The sequence below is a fragment of the Drosophila willistoni genome, assembly GCF_018902025.1.
Source record: "Drosophila willistoni isolate 14030-0811.24 chromosome 2R unlocalized genomic scaffold, UCI_dwil_1.1 Seg167, whole genome shotgun sequence".
Classification (NCBI taxonomy): Eukaryota; Metazoa; Arthropoda; class Insecta; order Diptera; family Drosophilidae; genus Drosophila; species Drosophila willistoni.
Genome location: NW_025814050.1, coordinates 2,882,276 through 2,909,897, shown reverse-complemented (window position 1 = coordinate 2,909,897; position 27,622 = coordinate 2,882,276). Strand labels below are relative to the sequence as shown.

At 34.8% G+C, this 27,622-nt stretch overlaps 1 protein-coding gene and 1 non-coding gene across 4 annotated transcripts; one reads left to right on the top strand and one right to left on the bottom strand.

Annotated features, from left to right (window-relative positions):
• Window positions 1-1,174: 1,174 nt before the first annotated feature.
• On the bottom strand, window positions 1,175-26,784 carry LOC6643993 (P protein). 3 transcript variants are annotated; one of them, XM_023176787.2, is made up of 11 exons: window positions 26,567-26,784; window positions 6,630-6,736; window positions 4,241-4,448; window positions 4,112-4,172; window positions 3,909-4,047; window positions 2,946-3,850; window positions 2,551-2,880; window positions 2,136-2,483; window positions 1,922-2,069; window positions 1,762-1,855; window positions 1,175-1,692 (listed from the first exon to the last, which is right to left on the bottom strand). In XM_023176787.2, the coding sequence occupies exons 1-11, from the start codon at window positions 26,767-26,769 to the stop codon at window positions 1,608-1,610; spliced, it is 2,628 nt and encodes an 875-aa protein (XP_023032555.1). In that variant the 5' UTR covers window positions 26,770-26,784; the 3' UTR covers window positions 1,175-1,607. The 3 variants fall into 3 exon arrangements, with proteins under 3 accessions (XP_023032555.1, XP_015033516.1, XP_002066617.1); XM_015178030.3 differs by lacking the exon at window positions 26,567-26,784 and adding an exon at window positions 19,776-20,150; XM_002066581.4 differs by lacking the exon at window positions 26,567-26,784 and adding an exon at window positions 11,373-11,852.
• Trnad-guc lies at window positions 5,862-5,933 on the top strand. The gene has a single exon. It is a non-coding gene; the product is annotated as a tRNA-Asp (tRNA).
• Window positions 26,785-27,622: the final 838 nt, after the last annotated feature.

The window sequence follows — 27,622 nt, the reverse complement described above, 5'->3', positions numbered from 1 at the left end:
AAAGTTATGGAAGATCTTCTCCCCGTTGCCCACAAACTGTTTTGCGTGGACTCTGGTTCTACTGCAGACTATAAATATTCTAATTTTATAAACTTTCTTCATTTCTACCGCATTTGTATGTACTTATATAAACAACTTCTTTTCTCACCCTGTTAAAATTTGTGATATTTTTTCAAAAAGGACATAAAATAAATGTAAAATATTGATGTTGAAGGCCATGGTAAGTAAATTTGAATCTTCAACACTTTTTTGTTTATTAAAAGTTTTATATGTTTATATAAAATGTCCAATGTAGCTTAAACAAAGTGTTCTTCTAACTGTATGTTAGCTTGTAGCTAGTTAGTTAGTTCTAGTTACTTTTTTTTTACGCAACTCCATAATTATGTATACGCATTGTGCTCTCATGGGCACAAATAGTTTAAATTATTTTCACTTTTCAACGCATTTACATATGTACGAAAATACACAAATTATGTAGACTTTATGCAAAAAAAATTGACGACTGGGCCTAATGCGTTCGAAATCAGCTCCGTCCAGAGGGACCAGAGAGTTATTGTTTACTCTGCGGAAAATAAGTTGACTATTGTTAGCTCTTCAATCGTTTTTGGCTATAGTGACAGACTCACAAATGACATGGCTAAACATTTATGAAAATATTTATGTTGTTACATTGTTTTGGCGACCATTTGATTGATATTAAACCTACTCGAGGTCAATGAAAGAAATCACAAAATATTATTCCTTTTGTGCATTATTGAATGAATCTTTATGTTCCCGTATCCAGTTTAAATGGTAGTTGGTTCATATTCCCAGTGAATATTTTTTAGAGTTTTTGGAAAATCGAAAAATTCCATTATGTTGATCCCGCTTACTGCCAAACACTCAAAGTTCTTCTCAAGCCTTTTACTCGGAGTGATAAAATATATTTTTTAAACAATTTTCAAATTTATTCTCACAAATAAATGGCTGCAACATTTAGACTTAATATTGTTCTCAATTTTTAGTTTTAAGGATTGAAAATTAAAAATTGCGACAAAGTGATGTGGAATTGGAAAAAAGGTTTGAATATCTTATATTTAACATTTAAATTGAAATGATTTGAATTTTGAATTAAAAGGAATATATGTACGAAAAAATAGACACTATTATTTAACTATCAAATAAAATTGATGAATTTGTTTTAAGCATTTAATTTTAGATTCACTTTACATTATACATTTAACATTTAACAAATTGTTTCACAGTTCAGCGACATAATTATGTTTAAATAATTAAATTAATATTCCATTTTAGTTGTAATTTTCTTGTTTAGACTACGCACTACACTAACAACAATGTGTAAAAATATATATATATATATATGTTTTATAGTATTTATTTTTTATAATATCTTTCGTTTTGTTTACTTTTTGGTTTTCACTTTTTGTTTTTTTTTTTTTTTTAAATTCTTATAGAAGGAGATCCTATAAGATCCTATTTGCAAATTCTTTACATTTTTGATTTCTCAAGCAACTGATAGTATGAGTGTTGAAAATGTTTAACAGTGTTAGGTAACGAGGTAAAGTGCGCCTTTTTAGATTCGAATTCGCCGTGCAAAAGGTCCTTTATCAATGCCATGCGAATAACGAGTGTGAAAGCAGCAAATAACCCGTTGTGACTATAATACTGCCAATCATAATGGGAAAACCAACTCTGCAGAGTACAAGAAAGTATCGTTAGCATTTTTCAGATATGTAAACAAAAGCTTTGATTTAAACTTACTTGAAAAACTGTAGGAAAGTAAATTTATAGCCATGTTGTTCAGCCACGCCAGCACAAACCACATTGGCCGAGGCACCAATCAGAGTACCATTGCCTAATGAAGAAGAAAAAACTTTGATAAATATCTTCTCAACTGAAAGATCCTTCAATATAAACTTACCACCCAAACAGGCGCCCAAGGCTAGAGCCCATACCAGAGGCTGCAGAGGCAAGTTCAGAGTGCTGTTCTGTGCCAATGATATGGTTATTTTCACCATCATGGTAGTCAATGGAATATTGTCAACAAAGGCCGAGGCCACAGCGGAAACCTTAAATTGTTAAGGAAGAGTTGAGTTTTAACCTCCAAATATGCATAACATTTTTTAATGACTTACCCAAAGTATAATTAAAATGGCCACCATGAGACGACGATCTTCACCTACGCCCAAAATGATCCCCTCTGTCATATTGCCAATCCATTCGATCAACCCCAATTCGGTCAACGCTTCCATCAATATAAATAGAGCAGCAAAGAACAACAATGTCGACCATTCCACTCTAGCCAAAATGGCTTCCATGTCCTCTATGTCAGCTAAAATTATCAAGAATATGGCACCCAACAGAGCAGTCCAACCGAGGGAAAGACGCTGCAGTTCGGGTACGGAATGCAAGAAGAATAAACTGATAACAAAGAGCAAGGCGGCAGAACATTTGTACAACAATGCCTTATTCCGTATGGGATACTGTGGATTTGGAGAAGGAAACATTGGGATTATCATTACAGAAGCATTGCCAATTAAAGGTCCTCACCTTGGCCTGCAGATTGGCCAATGTTTGTTGATAATTGGGTGCTGGTTCTATGACTGCAGTCATGCGTTTCTTGAGGCTGCGCTTCAAGCGATTGACCTTCTTCATGAGAGTTTGACGAACTAGCTCCTCATCCTTGGAATAGGCAGACAGGCTGGCTGCAGCACGTTTCCATACATGAATTTCGTGACGCAGCTCCTCCACCTCTGGCGAGTCCTTGAACTGCAGATCGCTGATATTGCGGAACTTGAAACGCAATTGAATATATGTTTGCGCCATAACCAAAAGGACGCCAGGCAGCATGTGAAGAGTAAAGACAGCGAAATTGACGCCCTGAACAAAGCGATAGAGAATGCTGATCAGATTAATGCACAAGATGATAAATGCAGTTGACTTACGTTCTTGGATATGTAACTGTTGGAGGCAATAATCACATTGGGCGGATCACCCACTGGTGTCAGAGCTCCACCAATATTCGAGTAGATGACCATGCACATCAGTATGGGCACAGGATTCAAGCACATGACCTCACAAAGACGTATCGTCACGGGCGTCATCAACAAAACTGTGGTGACATTATCCAAAAACGACGACAAGATGGCCGTGAATAGGCAAAGACAATTGATTAGAGGCCAGACATGTCCATTGGTTATTTTATAGGCATACACGGCCAGGTAATCAAAGACTCCCGTTTCCGAGAGTATGGCCACCAAGATCATCATGCCGAAGAGTAAAAGTAAGGTCTCCACATCAATCCAACCCATAATGGTGGCCATTGAGGGTCGAGAATTGAGTGCAGCCAATATACCGACTGATAATGTGGATGCAATTATGGCAGCGAATGTTCGATTTACAATTTCCCAAATGATCATCACGTAGAGACCACAGAGCACGACTGCAGCGTAGATGACACCATCCCTCTTGTATATGGGAGATTCATCCACATTTAGCTGTAAAGGAAGCTCTCCTTCGATGCTGCTCGTGAATTCAAACCTCAATTGGGTTGAATTCCCTTGACTCAACCACTGAGGATCGGTGGGTGATAGCTCAAAAGTGCGCTGCTTCTTAGTATCCTTGGTGGCGTCTATTAGCTCGGGATAGACTACATCCAATTGCCAAAGTTTACCAGCATTCTCCGTATAGATTTCGTCGCCAGAAAAGTCATAGTAAGTGCGGACCACCTGAATCTGCACCACTGGTAAGGGTAAGCTATCATTCAGCATTAGATCGTTCTCCTGTAGACGAAAGGGTCCACGTAAACCTAAGCCGATCCGTTGCAATGTCGATGTGGTTATTGGAAAGACTAAAATAGAAACACATTTAGAGTTAGAAAGAACTAAGAAGTACATCGATCCACCCACCTCTCGTTGAGCCATTTCTAGGAACACTTATGAGACTCAGCTGATCCACATGCTCGTTGTTGGACATAAGGAAGGCCGTGAACACACACCACACAACCAGAAGTATGGCGATTTTGAACCAAATTAAATATTTTTTTAACTGCGATAAAAGAAAAGTCCAATTTAGCAAAGAAGATAAAGAACACTGATTGATTTGCTTGAACCTTGCTCTTGCTATGCCCTTCGCCATCGTCATGCTGGTCCTCATTGTTGTTGTCCAGATCCCTAGGTATCACAGAAAACTGGTTGCACTAATTACGTAACGGACACTCGAAATTCACAGAACTACGAACCTGCCATCGAGTACTCGAACTTGCCCCACCTCGTTTGTCACATTGATACCGATATGTGTGAATCCGCCGCCAGTTGTATCCACACCAACTGGGGTCGTCTTAATGGCCGTCAGAGTTGTCTCATCGTGATGGCCATTCTGCTGCTGCTGCTGCTGCTGTCGCTCTCTATGCTCGACCGCCGCATCCTCGGAGGGCAAAGGATCAACGTCTGCAAAAGCATTTTAAATTACATCAAATATTAAGAAGAATAAATATTGCAGGTGGCTTTTATCTACCAAGGTTAGCTATCGGCAAATATTTGTGCGTAAATTGTTTCATTAGCTGTGCTCACTAGGACACCAGACGGACAACTGTCGTCACATAAAACACGAATGAAAATTGGCTATAAATATGCCATCCCATGACCATTAATATGGCCAACCCGTCTTCAGGATGTGACTAAAACAATTGCTAGTTAATTGGTAAACTTAACCTTTCACTTTGACCATGGAAATGTACAATTTACCCTTCAAATGTGTGCTCTTAGAAGAAAAAGTAGAGTTTATTTAGGGAACAATCATATACAATTCAGAATTATTGGCACGTATGGTTCATGTGATACTCTTTCGGTTCCTAAAGGTAGTAAAGCAAAATTGCGAGAAACTTAAGCCAAATTCCGTCGTATGTCTAGGTCTACGTCATAAGATATCGGATGACTAATTCGAGTTTGATCAAATTGATCGATTACATTTTTTTCTCACAATCGCATAAGAAATTACCACGTTTATTTGAGCAGAATTATTTTTCGACACGATAGTACTTATGAAAGCAATCTTGATGAAATTTGGCACAGTCATAAATAATTGTATTTAATTAATAAATATTAAATTTGATAAAAATCGGTTAAAAATTATTGGTCGAACATTCTACTTTTAAACATTTCTATGATATCTTTATGATGCAAAATTTGATCAAAATTGATTCGTACTTTTAACGCTAGAAACTTTGTTCCCTAGAAAAAAACGGAAATATTAAACTAAATCGGTGTTTTCGAGCTTCATATATGTATGATTTAGTAGTCAAAACCAACTGAATCTGAGGTTCACGATGCCTACACCATGTACATTGATCCATGCTGATCAAGCACGAAAAATCGAGAAAATTTGTTTTGTGGGTCAACACATTAAAATTTTTCGAGATAAAAAATTTCCTTAGTTTTGCTGTTGGCATTTTGGCAGAATGAAAATTTAATAAAATAAACGAACAAATGAATAAATTCTATAAAGATCATCATATTATTGACAAATTTTTAAGAGCACGATATTTTGTGTTTCCCTGGATCCATCTATGTGATCACATTATATAGTAGCTGTTTTTTTGAAGAAAATTTATAAACTTTTGCAAAATAGAAGGACGCAGAATTAGAAATATATTAGCACTTGAATAAAAAAACAAACATGGTTAATGAATTCATTCGAATTATGAATAAAATTGATCATACCGGCGGAATAAATATATTTTCTACATTTAATGCTTGTGACATTAATATTCATAATTTATAATTCTAATGTTTAAGCATTAGAAATAAAAAATTGCCAAGGAGTTATCAGAAATGAATCTTTTTTCCGCGCCGTTTTCAACGTCCTCGATAGTATAGTGGTTAGTATCCCCGCCTGTCACGCGGGAGACCGGGGTTCAATTCCCCGTCGGGGAGAACGTGAGTTCTTTTTTTTTCGTTTTTGAAATATTGATTGATATGTCATTCTTTTATCAAAGAACGAACAGAAATAGAATCGAAAGTTTGTTTACTATTATTAAATTGCCAACCATTTCAGTAATAGAGGGGGCAACTCTTCTTTACATTAGCCACAAAAAGCATTCAATGGACCAGCAACTGCAGACTATAATCCTTCTAATTTTAGAAAACTATTTCTTTATTCCTACTATATACATATAGACTATATTGCCCGCAATCATTTGACGGAAATAGGTTATATGTATATGTGGAAGGGGGATGAACTTGGTCGGGGTCTCCAAAAATAGCCATTGTCCATTAAGCAATTTAAAGTGATAAACTTTAGCCACAAGTTGGCGGCATTTGGCATGCAAATAAGTAGCATAAGGAGAAGCTCTAACTTGTATGTAGCTACATACATATAGATGTATATATGTAAATGTTTCAGGCCCAGACACAATCCCGGATTCGGTGCCCAATGTCAATGCCGAGACCACGCAAATGGCAATAAAAAATTCAACAATAATTACGGCAATAAAAAAAAAACAAAAGTAACAAACAACACAATATCCAAACCAACGCACACAAGGTTATTATGCCAGAGAGATTACGAGCGAGAGGGAGGGGGACTCCTCCCCCGCACCAGAAAATGTAAAAGAAACCATATAAACTTACCGCCATGTAAACGCTCATGCTCCTGACGAAACGATGCTAGGCTGGGATCCTGACGAATGCGCTCGGGTAGAGTGCGCCAGACTTGTAAGGCACCTTCTGTTACTTCGCTACATGTGTGAAGGAGGAGCCGGAGCAGTCACCGAAGCCGAGCCAGCAGGCAATTGGAGGAGATGCCAGGTCCAAGTCAAATGGTTTGGTGAGGTTTTGTTACACATTGGGGAGTCATGAAATAAAAAAAAAACGAAACGAAGAAAAAAAAAACAGTGAATAAAGATTTCATAAGATTACTTGACTTTAGTACCAAATGAAGTAAGTAAGTCGTCTCGCCGACTTGGGTATACCATACACCAGGTGAAACAAATATTTAAAATTTCGAAAACCAAATGTACGTCTACTAAATTGTTTTAACATGCTCATACCATTTGCTATCTCGCTCACTCTACAAACGCACAAGCACTCTAGCGCCGCCACTAGCCAACGGCCATTTCTGCCCTTATGGATCGCGTAGCAAAATACGTTCATACGTATATTTTGTATGTTTCTAGTCCGATTTCAATCAAATTTGGTAGTTTGATAGAAATAGATAAGATTTATTAGTCTGCCAAATTTGATCGCGATGGTCAAAAAATTGCAAGAGCCAATCGGTTTTTTCTAAATTATGGAGGCGGAAGTGGGCGTGGCAACATATTAAAATATATGTATTCTGCGCGCATACTAAGCCAATATACATACTAAATTTGGTGAGTTTAGCTTTGTTAGTTTTCGAGAAAATCAGTTTTGTTTAATTTTCGGGGGCGGAAATGGGCGTGGCAAAATTTTTTAATAGTCAATATCTGCGCGTCTATTAGGCTAACTTACATACTAAATTTAATGTCGGTAGCTTTCATAGTTTCTAAGAAAATCAGAGTTATGCAAATTCCGGGGGGGGAAGGGGGCGTGGCAAAAAGTTGGAACAATTATTTTCTGCGCGCTAACTAAACGAGTATATAAACCAAATTTGATGTTTCTATCTGCTATACATTTTAAGAAAAACAGTTTTATGTAAATTCTGGGGGCGGAAGGGGGCGTGGCAAAAATTTGAAACAAACTCGATAAGCGTACATACTACACGAGACTGCATACCAAATTTGGTGGCTCTAGCTCTTATAGTCTCCGAGATCTAGGTGTTCATACGGACGGACGGACGGACGGACGGACGGACGGACGGACGGACGGACGGACGGACGGACGGACGGACAGACGGACATGGCTAGATCGACTCGGTTTTTGATCCTGATCAAGAATATATATACTTTGTGGGGTCGGAGATGCTTCCTTCTGCCTGTTACATACATTTTGGCGACTTTAATATACCATTTCACCCTATGGGTGTATGGTATAAAAATATAGGTGTACATATATTTGTATATATATTTGTATATATAAACGCAAATTTGTTTGCTCAGGTGCCTGGGCGTGGCATATCGGCGGCACGTGCAATGCTCAATTTGTGAAATTCAATAAATTTTTAAGCCCGTCGATATTGATTTTCATTCACATTCGCATTCTCATCCTTGGCACTTGCCTTATAAGGTCTTTAAATGCTTAAGCTTATGATGTGAAAATTCAATTGTTCCATCTGATTGATGAACCCAAAAAGGTATTACAACTAAGCACCTTAATTCAAAATCAATAGAAATAGTAAAAGGGAATTGTTTAGAATTTGTCAAAAAGATTTAGAACAGATTAGGCCCACAATCAGACCTTTTTTACACGATTTCTCCATTTCTTCTTTAATCTCCCATTCCATATTTGCCTAGTCAACTTCAAATTTACTTCCCTCTTGTTATTTATATTTGTCTGTCACATTTGAGGTTGACAATTCTCCATCAATCTTTACTTCAATCTACTTATCAGTGTATTTAGCCAGATACAAATTTGTGTTTTTCTTAGGAACTTAGGCAAAAAGTACTTTATTTATATGTATTATTGAGATAGTTCGATTTAAATACGGAGTACATTTATGAACTTTTAAATTAAATTGCATTTTTATAAGGTACTTCCAAAAGGCGGTAAAACTTTTGAAAGATTTCAATAGAGTCGTTTAGTATGACCTATAGTGTTGGGTTAATTTATAGAAGTTTTCATAATGATGTAGTTGAAAGAGTTCGGTGTTAAACGTTGAAACTTTACCAGTTTAAGAAATAACAAAACTGTTGTTAAAAGGGAAATTTCGCTAGTTTTACTGCAAAATACTGCAAAAAACCTTATTCTTAATTCCACCAAGATTATAATTAAGAAGTTTAAAACTCCGAAGTTTATTAAAGAAGTGAGTAATTAATAACTTTAGGCCTTTTTTGGTATTTCTTAAGTTATTCGTTAGATAACTAAAGGGCCGTGTGTAAATTTGTATACCCTTGCACGTTTTGTTATTACACCACAACTACACTCATTTGTTTATACGATAGCTATATGTATAATAAAGTTATCTCATATTGACCAAGTTTACATTGACGACTGATAGTTCTTATTATATATATGTACACATATAATGTGAAATCTAACCCTGTTGAATCCGAGTTATGCAATGTCTGTCATAAATATAAGCTCACATGCATTCCAGAGCTAGAGTTTTATCGATCAAGGATGAGTTTCAGTTGAGTTGGAGAGACATATAGACAGCGAGACAAATGAACCTGGCTATATGAACTCGTTATGTCGTGCCGATCATGAATATATACTTTATATGGTCAGAGAAGATTCCTTGCACACATCTGACCAATATCAATATACCATTTTGGCATGATATATAAAAGAGGGATTTATTAATTTATACAGTAAACTGAATTGTGGAATATATGCAATATAAAACTTCAAAATGCCTTACGATGACTCAGTTTAGTTTAGCTTATGATGTTACGAAGTAAAATTTTGAGATTTTCGCCTCAGTCATGGGTTTTATCATTGTCAACCCTGTGGAAATAGTTCCTGTTGAACACATTCTATCTACATTCACCTAGTCACGTAGTTTCAATCAAAACCGAGCAACAATTTCTCAAATATCTTTGCAATTCTTATGCTAATTTTTATGCTAAATCCCCACATAGAATCACACACGCACACACACACACACACACACAGAGACACTTAGTCGCCCAATTTTCAAAGTCAGGCCCAATTCTGAAAACTCAAGAGCCGCTTTATTAGTTGGCACTTAATTAAAGCGCTTTTTGTTGCTGTTAGAGCAATGTCAGTCAGATTGAGAGATGGGCACACGGACACATCTACAAGCACACATACATACATATATAGACAGAGAGACCCATAAGGTCAGGCCTGGAGTAGACCAAGACACAACTTTGCTTTATCAGTCGCAGCTGGTAGGCAGCGATTCTAAGGTTCTATATCTCTCTATTTATAGGGGCAATAAAAAATCATTGTTCTTGTTTTTGTTTTCAATTTCATTGCAAAAATGAAGAAACAATTCCATTCATATTAAGATTGAACGAGTCTTATTTTCATTTCAAATGCGAGTTTAATGACTCTTGGCAATAATTACAAGTACCAAGACGCAGCTGGGACGCCAATCCCACCCACAACCCAGTGGGGGGATAAGCCCGAACCGCATCATTAGGGAAAAGCCATTGCCATGAAGCTTCACGTGTATTATAGTATAATGTTGCTCTCGAATAAGTAACTAACTACTAACTAACTAAATGCAATTTATGCACTTGATGCTACAAAATGGTCACAAATCTTAATTTAGATTTATTTAAAAAGAAAAAATAATACAGATAATAAAACCTGTAAATGGAATAACTCATAAATTATATGTAGTTAAATTTAGTTTAAGGATGATCAAAAAAAAAGAGAGAGAGAATATTGTGTCTGTCAGTGCTGTTCATAGGTGGCAATGATATCGGTCAGAACTATATACATACATATGCACTTGAGGATCACTTGAGGGGGCCTCTGCCAAAAAACTGAAGGGGAATGTCGAAAGACTGTGTTTACTTGAACTTGCTTCAATTGTTTAAACTTTGCCGACAGCTTAGACGTTTATAAGACAGATTTTTAGTTTAATTGGCTTGAATTTTTCTGTGAAATGATGCGACAAATTGAAAGACTGGGCTAGTAGAACGGAAAGGGGAAATAGGAGGAGGATGGGAATGGAACAGGAGGATAAGCAACATTTTAAATATAGAGTACACGTAATCTTTAGCCATTTTCTTATACGATTTTTTAGATAAAAGTTTTTTTTTTGTTGGTTGCTTGAATTTTTAAAGTTTTTATTTTACTTCCGTTTAGGTAGTTTATTGTAAATGAAATGCGTTATCAAAGTTTTTTTTTCCCCAACCGTGACCATTCTCAACAATTGTTATCATAAATCTACAATCTTATCACACTTTGCACCGACGGAAAACAGATAAACAATAGTTGGCAAAAGACGATTCATTGATTTTATGTTGAGATACTTTACTACTCTGCAAGTATTAACTACTTGACATATTGAGAGACTTTACTTCTGAAGTGACCCTTTTGAAGATTAATTTCGTTGTTAACACAATACACACACACACACACACACGCACACTCACACAGCCACACAAAGCCTACTTCCACCCGCAGAGGTTATCATTAGCAGGAGAGCCTTAAATGAAATTTCTGCTCGACTGGCGACCTCATGAAACGATGATGAAAAATTTAGGTTCTAAATTGGTTTTATATATATATATATATATATTGTATGAACGGAACACATACTCATCCTCGTATGAGTAATCCTCGGAGCTGTTGTTGTAATTATAGGACATCCTTCAAACGCCTGTCAAAACGGCGTTGCTATACGAAACGCGCGAACAGAAACCACAGAAAAGTGACACAAAAAATGGGCTTTTATTATTACGTAAAAAAAAAACGAAAACAAAAACAGAAAATGCAATTTGATTCTCGTACTCGCGACACGCAAAGTTCTTTTTAGCCAAAGCAAATATTGAAGAATTTCTTTGTTAATCGCATATTATGGCAAATGGCAAACAAAAAAGAAGCTTCAATTTGGAGAACACTTGAAAAGGAAACGGAATAATATTTCGATTGTAATTTGGTCGCGTGCCCTGTGTTTTATATTCTGCCTTTTTTTAGTTTATATGAACTTTTTTTGGATTTTCACTTGCTGCGGATCGGTGGTGCTATCTATTTGAGTGCATATATTTAGTAGTAGTAGACCGAAGGCCCTCGCATTACTAACTAGCATGCACAATTTTTTACCCTATTTTGTAGGTTTTTCTGTTTTCTGTTTCCCCCAAGTCGCATTCGCGCAGCGGCAAAAGCAGCGCTGAATAAAACAACAACAATCTCAAAAAAAAAAAAAAAAAAAAAAAAAGATGGAAAAAAATTTCCTGATATTCATATTTTTCGCCATTTACTCTTTATCTCTTTAGTTAGTGTCTGTGCTTTCTGCTGATTATTCGCATTTATGCTTTCTTCTGCTCTCGCCCATATAGTGCAAATAATGCATTGCATAGTGCCAAGAGAGAGAGAGAGAGTGCGAGAGCTGATGATATTAAGAGAGTCATTTGGTTATGATGGCTTAACCCGAGCTTAATCTCTGCCCCTGAGATTCTTTTTCGGCTCTGTTCGCTCTTCATCGGTCGGTTGTTCTTGTTGTTGTTGTTGGCGTGTTGGCTTATTTGCACTTCTTTCAATTACACTTGATTTATCACATTTGACAGTTATTGTGCGATGCTTGTGATCTTGTGACCATGCGCTATTATTAGAACGATAAGGCATATTAGCAGGCTCCATCAGGCAGGATAATATTAGTACAACTTATACGACATATAATATAATTCTAATCTATAATATTTCATCTTTAAACTCTAATGCGTTGAAATTGGACTCTAAATACATCTAAAAGCTTTCCTCAACATTTGCAATACTTCAATCAACTCAAGTAAAGTTGTTAAAAATCCTCCTAGAAGGGCTAACTCTTTTGAAATTGTTAGTCTTTCAAGAATCATCTATATTAGGCACTTGCCTTTTTACTTTAAGACCAGGGGATGACTTAATCCACTGGCTCATTTTATTATTAAGTTTATGAAACAATTCTGAGTTAAATTGAAGATATTTACGCTATTTTTTTTTGGGTATTAACCCTGCTGCCTCTTCAGGTTCAAGGCCAGCAAATTGTTGGCCCACGCGCAATTTAAAAATTCTCTACGAGATGTATGCAAATGAGATTCGTCGGGGTAAAAATACATCGTCTCATCTTCATCTTCATCATCATCATCATCATCATCGTTCGGTTGTCAGAGAGGAAAAGTTTTTGGCAAAACATTTTTCCATTTTGGCAAATAAGCAAGTTTTAGCTACTTTTTCATCTATTTTCTTTTTTTGGCACAGCTGGGCGTAACCTCTATGTCTCAACTTCACCTGTGCAGAGCTGCTATGACGTCACAAATGATATACATATGTACCATACACTATGTATGTAAGTTTTCTGCTATCGTTGCATAAATTCATGGGCTATAAGGTAAAGGTAATGTGATAGCTTTTGGCTTTGGACCCCAATATAGATTAGAGAATCGTGCCATAGTAACTGACACCCCAAGAGCAACTTAATGATGATGATAGAGGCGTCAAAACGAAAGTCAAGTCAATTCTGGCACTCTCCGGCTTTTTGTTGATGAAAGGAACAACGCTGTCCAAGCATGAAAATGATGTCGCTAATGTTTGCCCAAGCTCACCCACAATATGGTGAATATCTCTATCTCTCACTCCCCTCTGTCTCACTCTCACTCTCTGGCACACACACACACTCTCCGTCTAGCCCATGGGGCGTCTCTATTACTTCACAAATGTTTGTAATACAAAGACACAACAAAATAAAAATGCAATGCAATTTAATTGAAATGCTGCCAGAGTTTCGCATTACAAGTGCTCACAATGTGCTCTTCTTCGTATTGGATGCGGATATATTATCTATATATGTATGTTTATATATAGAGATAGGTACATATATATTTATATGTATAGGAATAGTTCGTCAAGCTAAACCCAACGTCAGCTTATTTAGTTGGAATTGAAATTGCAATTGTTTATCCTAAAAACAGCTGATTGCATGGCTGGCTAATCGAATCGGTTAACAAATGGATGGGGCTAACGACTCATTTTAATTGCTGCTAATTTCAGGTTCATTACATTTCGATTATCTTCAAATTGATTAAAATTTAAATTGCTCACTGATTGTAGATCTAAATTTAAATGTAAAATAATTAATTTCATTTGTATCTCTAGGAATAAACAAACAAATCTCTTGACGCATTGCAATTATCACATAATTTAAGGAAAATATTAAATAAAATCACATTTAAAATTTATTTGCATTTGCTAAGAAACAACAAATAAAAAGTATTTCATGTTTAACAAATTCTTAAATGTCATTAAATATTAAATCAAATATATATGCAGGAACGGATTTTGTATAAATGCCGCCTTGGGCGCAATAAAATAGAAATTTAAACGTTGATGATTTAATATGGAAATTCGTTGTTTCCTTTGTGTTTAGAAACGATAAAAAATATATACATAAGTATATATAGAAGATTTCAATTTTTTCAATGCATTTGCAATTTCATTAGATTTTTAATTGGTCCATTCGATATGAGGACTCACTGTTTAACCATGAAGTGAAATCTATTAAAAAACAAAAGAGACTTAATTCAAGATGTGAATTCTCATTTCTGCATTTGCTGTTTCAAGCAGAACACGCACTTTGTCCATTTTGTTAAATTAAATGATCACGCGCTCATCCCGCAACTTGCTTTTATTCTTAGCTTTATTAATTCAACAAAAGTAACTTAGAGACACACACGCACACACACACACAAGCACACTCAAAGCCATATGTGTGCGTGTGTGTGTGAGTGTGTTATATAGGTCATTGTGCGATTTACAGGCCCGCCCCCCGAAATAAAAAAAAAGTAAAACGTAATTTTGCCCAGTTGAACGTCGGACCCGGGTCGATTTGGTCGGTTTAGTCGGTCAGTTTTTTCGGTCTGGTCGGGCGCTCTCCATCAACTTGGGGCATGTCATTCATGTGGCTGGCTGGCGCTCTCAATGTGACACGCTTCATTAATTCATCTGAATTGAAAGCCTGCACAGCAATCGTTGTCAAGATTCCAAGTTCTAGACTCTAGAGTTCTCGAGTGTCTCATATATGACTTTAAGTTATTTTTAAACCATCTCTCAACCTTGATTAGCATGTTAAATCTATCTTTATTATTTTTCATTTTTATGTACATATGTACATATAATATTGCAGGCGGTAAAACTCCATAGCGAAAAGTTAATTAATTGAAAAATGCGCTGCCGGGCAACACGTTTCAATTGCAAATTGTACACGTTCCTAATGACCTCATAGTCACACGTAGGAGACCCACAACAAATCGAATTTAGCCCCAGACGAGGACTGAATTTGGCTCACTCTATTGGCAACAGGAGGCACACTCTAATTGAACCAATGTATACTTTTATTTTACGAATATGTAAATACCAGAACACAATTGAATGTAAATCCAATTGTAAAATTGTTTGCCAAATACCTGACGTTCCACTGCGAAATGTGTTGAGCAGGTGTGAATTTGAATTTCATTACCAATCAAGTATTTTGCATGGAAACAATCGAAAGGGTTTATGAACATGAGAGTAATCTTATTAGCATATGTTTGTCTATTAAACATTTGATAGATGGACAGCGACTTAATTATGAATATCAATAAAATTAAGTATGTGTTTAATAAATCACATAACGCCATAAATCCTTATATATGGATGTATGTACATATGTATAAGTATGAATTTAAACTTGTTCTTACTCATTTAAGTTAAGTTAAAGGCACTTGCATTTACTTTAGAAACGAAACGAAAGTTCTGTAGTATTCCGTTAAATTTAAAGTCTTCTGAATATAGTATTAACGTGCTTCCGAATATAACCTGCGTAACCTTCATAATAAGCCTAGAAATTTATAAACTGGCTTTTAACGTTTCAGATAACCATTTTATAGGAATAAAAATCAGGAGAGCTCTTACCGAATTTGGGATTGGTGGTGGAGATTTCTTTTCATATCATTGTATCGATATCCGTCAGTCTATTTCTTACTATACAAACTACTCTTTTAGTTTTCCAGCCACTTTTCAGACAGAATATTTTTAGGAATCGAACCGATCTATTGTTAAACAAATATATACACCTAAATCTCGCTTACGCAACTTTTTTTAACACTAGCTCCGTCTTACACGATACTTAGTTTGCTTTCTCTCTCTGTTTTACAAATTCACTACCTTAACCTTACACGATTTTGGTTTAAATACATTTTTCAATGGTTTAAGATTTCGTGGACTTGGATTTCATTAATCGACAAGTGACAACGTGAACTCCATGTTATAAAAACAAGTGTTTATTTAGTTACTGGGAAATGATTCCAAGTTCAGACAATCGACAAAGTGTAAGGTTTGTTAAGAGATCTATGCTCGATTTTATTACGATATATTAAAGAATTTGCTGACAATATAGCGATCAATTCAAAATAACACATATTTTAAACCCGAATAGAATTATACAATTCTACCAGTAAAAAGGTCTCTTTAGACCCTTTTGAAGTCTTTTAATGGGACCATTTATTTTAACGCTTAACACGATGTTCCGAGAGTCAGGTTTACATATCGGTCGAAAAATGTAGGTAATGAAGAAAGCTGTCGACTGTCTTTATAGCCTACGAGATCAAATTTAATTGGGTGTTATGTGATTCTTATTGTTAGCCATAAAAATGGATTACTCCGTAATTATTCTTATAGAAAGTCAAAAACGACTTGCAATTATATTTTTACGCATATTCTATATGACGCAATGAAAAACAGATCATTGTATAACAAAATATAACGTTCTAATAACGAATGGATATATCAATTTTGGTATGCCGAAATTGGCTATGGCCAATGTTTTTTTTTATATGGTTGACTCAGGTGGTGGGGTCCAAATGGTTTTGCTCAAATTGTTCACTTTTCAGCTTTAAAAGTGATTTATTATTAACATTACAATTACATTAGGGTGGGTCATTTCTATGGATCAAAAAAAAAATATCATAATCGTCCATTAAATTCAGATTTTATGAAAAATTCAAAGATATTTTTACCATGAGTGAATTCCTGGCTAAAAAAAAAAGGACGCACTGAAAATATCTATCGAAATGTGCGCTGAGAAGTCTGAAGTTTTTCAGACTTCTGTTTAAGGTTTTTTAGAATCCTTCGATTTGGTGGACGAAATTCACTGAGAAAATTGGCTCGCCCTATTATACAAATATATTTTTTCAAACTTTTCGAAAATAAACCTAAATACTCATAAACTTAAGTATATTAAAATTTGACGACAATCAAATTATATGTCACTTTGTGTTGAATCAGTGTCTTTTGTGTAAGCCACTATAAAAATTACCTTTTCTTGTCGTGTTGCATGTGTCATGTGCAATTACCCAACTCAATTCTCTTCTTGTTTTTTTGATATTAAAGGTTTACGACACTCTGGGCCAAGAGGAGCCACAGTTGTGGCCCAAAGCCTGTCGTGAGCATTTCACATTTTGACACACGCATCCCTTTTGGCGGGGGAGGTCTCATTCTCATAATCACATTTTTAATGTGCTGAGAACAAACATGTTGTGTGCGAGTGTGTGTTTCTGACACACTTAACCATTGACCTTGGCTGTTAAGACGAGGTCATATCTTGGCTTTGTTCTAGCATAAAAAGATGACCTAAATTTTCTTTTAAATTCAAATTTCTTTGCTAAGCATTGGACAATTTTAATAATTGTCCTACGGCTATTTTCACAGAGCGATCGAGGCTGGAGGGAAATGAGGGTTTCCCTAAATTGAAAAATAATTGCTATGCCAAAAGTTTCGTTGTTTTTTGGTATTTTGTTGATTCCTTGTCTCTACAAATTAATTAGTGTTTGTCTTCGAACGAAACTTCTGTTTGACTTGCCCATCACGTTTCACTCTGAGATGGGTGAGGACTCTCTCTCCCCATAGAATAAAATTCCATGCTTCACTAGACAGACTGATTGATGGTTGAGATTCTGAATAGCCAAGTACTTAAAGACATTTACCTTGATTTCTTGTTAAAAAGAAATATGGCAAAACGAATTTCTTTTCAATATCAAAAGGAATATCTATTTGTCTCGCCATTCTCTGAGAACCTTAAACGGAGGATGCTGGGGACGACAGGCGAGTTGAAACGGAAATTAAATATATGCCATTATTTATTTGTATTTTTCCTTTTTATTCTTATTTTTTTTCCTTCTTCTTTTCGACACATGTTTGTGCCATTTGAGGTAAATTACTAAGTTCTTGGGACTGGAAACATGTTTTCATGTTTATGCTCATGCCTTTATTGTCTTGAATGGCTTTATGTATGTATAAGCTGGATACGGGGGCCTGAGTTTGGGTCAAAGGCACGTGCTTAGGTCAGACACATAAATATACAAGTGTAAGTATATATGTATATGTAGGTATGTAAGGATGCCTACAGATGAAAATGTTTTAGCCAAAAACAACAACAATAAGGTCCTGGTCCCGCCACCGTTTTCTTGTGAACTTTGTCATCTCAGTGAAAGCAAACCTTGTAATTAGATAGGTTCAAGAGAAATTCTTCTCATTGGCGGCACCTCTTTAATAATTTCACAAAAAGGTAAAGGACTTTTTTCACATTGTTGGCCCTAAAAAGACCTTTGTTGTTGACCGTTGCCAAAATGGTAGCCTATCTCAGCCATTCTATCGAAAGGCAAGTCTAAAATATTGTTGGGATTAATTGTCTTAATAAAGAAGCAAATGTAATAAGATTCCTATTAGCCAGACTACGAAGTGGCTTAGGAGCTATTTATAAATCGAATTCATTTTTTATGATTAATTTTCCAGAAATAAAAATAATCATTAATTACATATTTATATGTGTCTACAAATAGTAGAAAATATATATGTAGGTACTCCTACTATATAAAGTCACATAACTTATATGTATATGCAAATTAGATTAACTCATCGTAGCTATTATTATTTATTATTATTATTATTAAAGTATAGGATATAGTTATAAACTATCAACCTAACTATTAATTTATTTTGATGTAAAGTATAAAAATATACACAAATAAGTTTAGTGATTGAAATACTAATATATCTTTTAGGTAAGTTTCTGTTTTGAAAATGTCCAAGAAATATTTTATAAAAAAAAAATCGATAACTTCTGTGGTTCCATCAAAAACTTCCTTCTTAAAAAGGATGATATTTTTTGGAATAGAAAAATTAAAACAAAGCTTTTCCGGCTTCTTTGTAAGAAAATAAGCAAATTTATAAAATATATAATAGTTTATTTCTTAACTGAATTTCAAAGTGGTCGTAAAGCAAAACATTAAAATTCGTTCAGAGATCATTTTTCCATAAAAATTATGACAAATTGATGATTATTTAATATTCATACATAACGATCTTAAAACTACACTTATAAATATTAGTCAGAGATCTATTAATTAACGTAATGTACTTTCTTACTTCATGAAACCACAAATTCGACAATTTTTTGTGAAGGCACTAACTAACTAAGGAACTTTAGAGAAATATATTTGGGACAGGAATATAATCCCACTTTCTTTCTCCAAATTCTCCAAAATTTATACTATTACATTAGTATATTTTTTTTTCGAGCAGCCAAAAACTCTCTCTCTAATAACCCGATTGTTTGTCATCGATATCATTGATAACTTTTGATTTATACATCTCTGAACTAATTCAATACAATCGAACACTTCTCGTCTTTCGATCCATATATCAAACATATTCATATGTTATGCCTGTCACTTATTTACTAACTAAAACAGCGAAAAACAGATATCGACAAAAGTCCATCGATATCTCGAAAAACATAAAAACCATTGATATTATAATCTTTTGAAGATTGACCTCGAGACAAGTTTGACATTTTATCAAATCTTTAAACCTTTCAAGAAAAATTCAAAATAAAGTGTACCGACTAATTTAAAAAGTTATTTTCTTATTTTTCCTTTTCTTACTTTTAAAATAATAAAATAATAGAATTTAAATTTTTTGGTTTAAACTTACTTTGGCTGTGGAAATTTATCGCTTTTGTTGGACGCTTGGCGTTGCAACCAAAAGCGTTTGCTCACTTTCACCCGCATTTTGAATGGCCAAACGTTGCGCTTTTTGTGGCGTTCAGGTTTCTGGCCAATGCCCCTACCGCTCCCACTGCGTCGCCTCCCGCTGCCACTCCTCCTGGGCGTTGTTTGCGATCCGATGGATGTGGCACTATGGCCGACACTGTTGCTCGTGGGAGAATGCGTTTTGTTGTTGTTGTCAATATGCTGGGTCTGGTCGTGAATGGATGGGGCGGCGTGTATACGATTTGAACCAATTTTGAATGCCTTTGGCTTTGCCTCTGTCTCTATCTCTGCCTGTCTTTGCTTTTGTCTTTTTGTTTGTTCTTTAAATTAACTTTTGTTACAATTCCTTTCAAGTGATTGTATCTCTTAGCACATTTTTTGGTTTGTTGAATTTATGCACAATATTTTCAGCACGTACAGTCACTCAAATTACGCATACGCACTGTTGGCTTTGAAGCCTTTCAAGTGAATGAGAGAGAACTTGAATAGATGAGACAGCCGAAAAAAAAAAATGTTACTTATATATAAAAGTAGAAGAGTATGGAAGTACAAGATTTCGTGTAAAAGGAAATATATGTATGTGTATTGAATATCGTTTTGCCTTTGTCACTTGAAGTTCAGTTCATGTTCATCAGGATGCGCTGTCACGCAGTAAAAGGCCCGAAAATAAGTCATGGATTAATAATGCATAGACAAATTTTGGTCACAAATAGTTTGTATACAGAATATGGACACGACATCATTCTCCCTCTCTGTCTCCTATCACTGTTTGTGTGTTCAATTGATTAGAAATCAATGAATCAATATTAATTTACTTTACTACACATCAAAAATGAACCAGAAACAAAAGTCAGCGAACAAGCACGTCTCACCAATTGGTTTTCGATTTGTGGATTATTTTGTTAGAAACTAATTAAGTAGTGAACTTACACAGACACACTCTTACACACACACACACACACATACACACTTATGACGATAATTAAAAATTCATACCCTCATTAGGGTGGGTGCCTGGCGAGGCAAAAATGCTGGCATCTATGACCACTGACCTCATTTTAATTTATGCCATGCGCCCCCATTTCATTGGGCCCGAATATTTATGATGAGGGCTTTGGGGGATTGTCGCCTGGTCAAACAGGATGCGGTCAGTATAGATATTCGCACACGTGTTATGTCCTAGCAAAGCTAAAAATATAATCAACGGAAATTATTCTCCCCGACTAACGAGATATATTTAAATGTGATACAAAAAGGCCAACAATTTTTTACTCGTTCTTAACCATGCCAACAAAATCCATTAATTCCTGTATATGAAATGTTTTCGCTTTGACTAGTAATTGTTTTAAATGAAAGCCTGAAGAAAAAACCTTGCAAAATATTTACTTAAGGATTGGCAAAGCTCTCAAAAGGAAATTAACATTAATCAGATGCACCAAAGAAACACACAAAAACGAAACAAAAGCATAATACAAAAATAAGTCATAAAGATTCATATTTATATTTTCCTTCTCCCTGGAATCTCTAATCACTTATAATTCAATTAAAACAAATGTTTTCAAATAGTCACACAGTTTCTAATGACTATAATGTGGAATAAAACATAAAGAACTAAAATTTGGAAATATTAGAGAAATGGAGGAGAAACGTAGCATTATGACATTATTTTCTCTTTAAGTCTAGTCAAAAAGGTCTGTATTTTTATTTTTCTCCTTATATAAATTGAATAATTGAATAAATGAAATTTCACATATTTATGGGCATTTAAGAAAAATGTTTTTGAAGTTTGTGGCATCTTGAGGTTAACATTTTCTCGGTTAATTACTAATTGATAAAGCATTTCTTGGAAGGCTTTGGAGCCAGGCAACACGTTTTCCCTGAGGTTATTTTAATGACTTTGCACTTTGTTAACAAAAATTTGACTCTTTGTTGTTCTCAGTGCGTGGCAAGGTTTACAATCCTCTTTTGTAAGCCACAAAAATAAAGTTTATTTTTTTTGGGCTTGGTTACCCCCAAGCGAATTCATCAACAAAAATTTATGATATGTTGAAAGGTTGTTACTTTCATTTGTCTGACAAAGTTTCTAGGCGAGATACAAAATGATGTAAAGGGATACCACAAACAAACACATACACACACATACACACTCATACAGATACATAAACACAATGAAAACTCTGTATATATTTTGTTATAAACTAGCATAAATATTTAAAGGAAACTTTTGCGTGATGACAACATTTGTCGTTTTTTGTTGCCTACTTTCTTGGGCTGAAACTTCTGTTCATTTTATTTTATATATATTATTATGACGACTATGAGAATGTCTCACAATTCCAGATGATGATGATGATTATGATTATTACTGATGATGAGGATAACACTGATGATCATTTCGCTACTTAATTAATATATTACTTTTTCGCGTGGCCTGTTCAAATTATTGTATAAGGGTTTTTCCTTAACATCAATAAATTATGAAAAAGAATAAATGGATCAATCCAATCAATGATGTTGTTGTTGTTGTTTAATTAATAGGTTTGTTTCCTTGCCCATACATTTGAATTTTTAATCAAATTTTGGTTGCCAGCTGCAAAGGCAACTGCTGTGACTACAAAACTTTCCCACACTTGCAAGAAATTCTCAATGACTTGCAGATTGATTACTAGACAATTATTATATAGTAACTACAAACATACATGCTTATATACAAAACGTGTATTAAATGCTTGTTTTACACACTTTTCTCTTTGGTTTGTTACGCTAATGACTCGGCTAATTGCGTGAAGTGAAAAAATGGTAGGTAATCAGAAACTTTTTTTGGACATCTGATAACATTATTATTTCTTCTCTTAATTTTTGCATAATTATGAACATGAACTTCAAGTAATTTGCTTAAACAACTTCATTTGTATTTTTATGTTTCTCACTTGAACTTTATTTATTTAAAGACACTTGTAATTTAACTATTACAATTTATATATCAATTGTTTTTTTCTTTCTTTCTATTCGCTCGCTCCACTTTTTTGTTTGCCAATGTGGAAAAAGCCGCACGTCCGTTGCAAACGAAAGTTGTAAACTGAATAAATCTGTGATGTTGTCGTCAGGTTCCTAGTCAGGTTCCACTGCTGCCGGTTACTGCGTGGTCGTCGTCTCACTCGTCTCCATTGCTGTCGTTGTCGTTGCCGTCGACGTTGCCGTTGTCGCTGTCGGCGGCAATGTTGTCAATGTCGGCAGCAGCAGCTGTTGATTTTCGGTTGAATGCCGCATTGAAAGCAATTGAATGGAAGCCGCTTTCAATGGCTGTTGAATGTTTGTGCTTCTCTGTCTCTCTTTACTTTCTCTATCTCGCTCTGCAAATATATACATGTATATATATATATGTATAGCTCGAGAGAGCGCCGGGCAAATAAGACTTGAACTTGAACGTTGGTTATTAAGGGTCTAAGCACTTTGGCTGACTAAATTTATAAAACATTAAAGCAATTTATTTAAATAATTTAACATTAAATGCTATTTATTTGCAAAAAGTAATTTTTGATAAAATACTAACAGAATCTACTTTTTATCTTAGGTATATTCGAGTAAAAATCTAGAAGTTTTTATTATATATTGTTAAATTTAATGAAATTTTTACAATCTGTCTTATTCTTATTTTAAAAATTTGAAGAGAGAGCATTTTTTCTGTAAATTCTCTTTTCAAAAAACAAGTTTATTGTAAATTCGTGCCTAACTAATTAATATCTTTTAATTGAATTGATATGCGGAGCTGATCACATCGAATCAGCTGGCTTGGCAATTAACACAAGACAAATCATCGACTTAAAAATAAACTAGAAGTGAATAAAACTTTGTCAAAAGTTGAGCAAATAAAACTTGTCTATTAAATATTTACGCAGTCAAAAAAGAAAAAAAAATAAATAAACAAAATCAAATCAAATTGAAAGCAAAATGAAATTGTTATTTATAGATGCGAGTAGATAAGATCCCCAAATGAATCTAAAGCTTAAAAGCAAAAATGTCCTAAATTCGCAGACAAAAGACAAATTTGCAAACAACATTCTCATCTAAGACTGTGTGCGTGTGTATGTATATGTATGTATATGCGGGACAAATATCTGTCTCTCTTTGTGTGTGTGTGTGTGTGTGTGTTTTTGTATTCTCGTAACTTTCTCGATTTCTTTGCATTTTCAACTCAATTCACTCAAGTGTTTATTGAATACACAAAACACTAAATAACTTGGCAGCAGCAAGAAAATAAAAAGGAAAAAAGATAACAAGGCACATGCCCGCACTCAATACATGGGTTTAGTCAGCTGCTGGCATCCATGGCGTATGCGTATTATTATTATTGTTATTATAATCCACAACTTGGACACTTAAGCGGCTTTAAAGTGACACAAAATTTATGTTCTTTTATTTTGCAATTTTACAGCTTAACCATGACCAAATAATACTTCGATATCAAAAACACAATGATGATAAACACAATGATGATGATAAAGAGAATAATTCTAATGGACCTCACATATCTACTTTGCTTTTCAGTCAGTCAAAACATATTCCTTCTCTAACAACACCTTAATTTCTTTCATTTTATCCTAGAAAACCTTTAGCCAAGTTAGTTAATCCTAGCATAAATATTTATGTTAAGTCCATACATTATTTATTCTTACATACATAACTTGGACACTCAATGAGGCTTAAAAGCCTTCCGCAGTGTTAAGTATACATATATTCAAATGTATATACTTTTCTCTATATACCGGAAACTTTACAGTCCCCAAGAGGGTATCTTACCTTCCCCCCCTTTTTGGTTGTTGTTCTTTTGGTGGCCGTTGTTCTCACTTTTTGGCTTGACAACAAACTATTCGCAAGTATTTACATTTTGACACAAAATTCTTAGTGGAAAACCCACATGTACGCCGCATGAGAAGGATGGAGGGGAAAAAGCCATAACCACTAACCACCAGTGACTATACAAAACTAAAACCCCTCCTGCTACCAAACCACTAACCACCGCGACAATGACAATAGACCACACCTTGTATATAGACAGAGAGCAGAGGCAGAGGCAAGTATTTGTTTTTGTTACTTGTCTTTCAACGATTTCAACTAATCAAATGGCTCACGTGGTAATTGTTTTGGGTCAAACAACTAACTGTTTTTCTGTTTTGAGTTCTTCTTCTTTTCATTTAATGCTGAAAATTAATACCAACGCTTCCTGCCATCATCCATGAACGTGTCAATGCCAAGGCCAATAAGAATGACCTTCAAGTTGAGTAGCCAACTGACCGTGTCGCTCTCTCTCTCTCTCTTTGTGTGAGTGTAGCTTTTTAACAATATATTGAAAATAACAATTTCCCAAGAAAAAAACTCGTTATGTGCAATACATTGTAATGAATGCGCATTTGTTGCAAGTCAATAATAAATAATTATGTAAATACAATTATAGAGAAGAAGTGCATATTTAATAAGCTTGTTGTCATCGATATGAAATCGTTATAAACAAAATACAGGGTGTCGATTGAAAGCAATTAACTATTTAAATAAGAAATACATGGTAAATCTATAAACATCGAAAAATCGAACTAAATTTATTACCAAAAATCGTTCTTGAAATTGGATTTAAAAAGTTAACCCTTTCAGGGAAAAAATTAAATATTTTTTAAAGATTTGAGAGCATCTTTAAGAGATTTTAAAATTCTTAAGAAATATAAATTCTTATTCTCTCTATAATAAGAGATAAAATTTTACTAAATATTAGATGATTATTATAATCAACTCATAATTCACATAATGCACTTTTTAAGTTTTCTTCGCTTTATTATAGTTTTAAAAAATAATTCACCCTGTATTATTTAAAATGTTTCTATAAACTAAACTCTTCTGATTGTGAATTGCGTTGTAAGCCATCTCAATTAGCTGGAAACCGTAAGTGTTCTATTCATGTTCTAGTGAGTATTCAGCTAGAGAATGGATTGCAATTAACAAAGCGGAACTTTTAATTAAAAATTCTTTTTTCTACGGGTAGATATATTATAATATCTGTTTTATTACCCTTTCCCACTCACCCCGTTCTGTCGATAACGCACTCTAATCTCATAATTGGCATTTAAATGCCTCGTAAAAATAATTTACTATGTGTGGGAGTATTCTTAATTTCACTATGGCATCTATATATAGCAACACTTCAATTGCACTTGCCGTAGATGAGGGTAAGGCTAATATTTAAAGTAATGAATTGCTCAGTCATGTGGTTTTTACTGTGTAAGATTAAAGGTATTCATGGAAATCATTATCAGCTAAACAAAAGATGCTTAAAAAACTTAGCCATTTCAGTCAGATGACACGTTGCAAACTTGTAAAGAATAGCAAACAATATAAAACAGAAAAAAATTCATATAAATATTGAATAATGCGGTTCAGAAATTGACGTATTTTCGTGTTGACGACCTTCTGGGAAACGTCATATACAATTTGTGATAAGAAAACAATTGTTTGCTATTCTGTGTATTCATCTTGGGTCAACAAAGTCAAAGACACATTACCAGCTGGACCAATTCCCAGCATCTTATCAAAAAGAATAAAACGAATTCCAAATTGACAAATTGATTTCCTGGAAACAAGACACAAAAGTGAAACCCACAAAAAGAATGAACGAACTTGCGTTCGTTTCTATAGAATTTTAATTAGCAAACTTTTTCTGTGAAAAACATTTTTGCCTCTTACCAATTATGTCGATGTCTTGCATTGAAATGTAACCACTTAGTTATTTCCTGTAACTTAAAGTGTCGGTCTTTGTCCTCTTCTGGATCATAGTCATCATCATTGTCGGCCTCCAATTTGGCATCTTCTTGAGCCAAATGGTAGGGGTCACGGGAATGATCGGTTATCATGAAAGTGGGTTTCGTATAGCCGTAAGGGGAAGACATATCCACTTGCACACACACACACACTCTCACGCACACACAAACAAGAACCAAAAAAAAACGAATCACTTGATTTCATTAAAAAGCCATTTGGGCCTGAAAAACATCTTTAAACCAATTCCAATATGGTTTGAAAATTAATTAAAATTCTCTGCGACCCGAGGCGCCTTTCATGCGGCGTTTGTTTTCCTTTCAGTCTCGTGGCTGCCATAAAACTGCTGTTCTGGACACCACATGACGCCCTCATCCAGGTCTACTCTTTGAGTGAAAATTGAAAAACAACACCAAAGAAGGGAAAACAACTAAAAACACAGCATAGGAGGAGAACCCAAAACACAATCCGTTTTACTTACTCAGTTTTGTGTGTTGTGCCATTTCCCCTTTTCTGTTTTCTTTAGGCCTCACTATATTGAGTAACATTTGACTAAATATTCACTAATAAGTGTGAGTGATTAAGTGAAATATTTTGTGAAGGTCCGTAAACTAGTTTGGCGGAAATTACATGAATCTGCTTCCGCAATGTCTTTAAGGTAATACAACGAACGTAACCCAAGTTCAAGTTTAAGAATTCACTCAATACAATGGTCCAAAGGCTACAGAGGATTTTCTTTTATTAAGAAACTATATATAGATGGATTAGCAAAGATTATTGACAAAAGGTTTAGATGACTATTGAGAAGCATCTAAGGCGATAAGACACACTTGATTATTAAGAGCCTCTTACGTGGTATTTCTAGTTGAAGTTGTTTTTCATCGATTGATGTAAAAAGGGGAAAATCTTTGTTATTCATCGTTTGCTTAAGCCCATAAACAATACACGGTAAATTTCAACTACAAAACTTTTATAAAATTAATA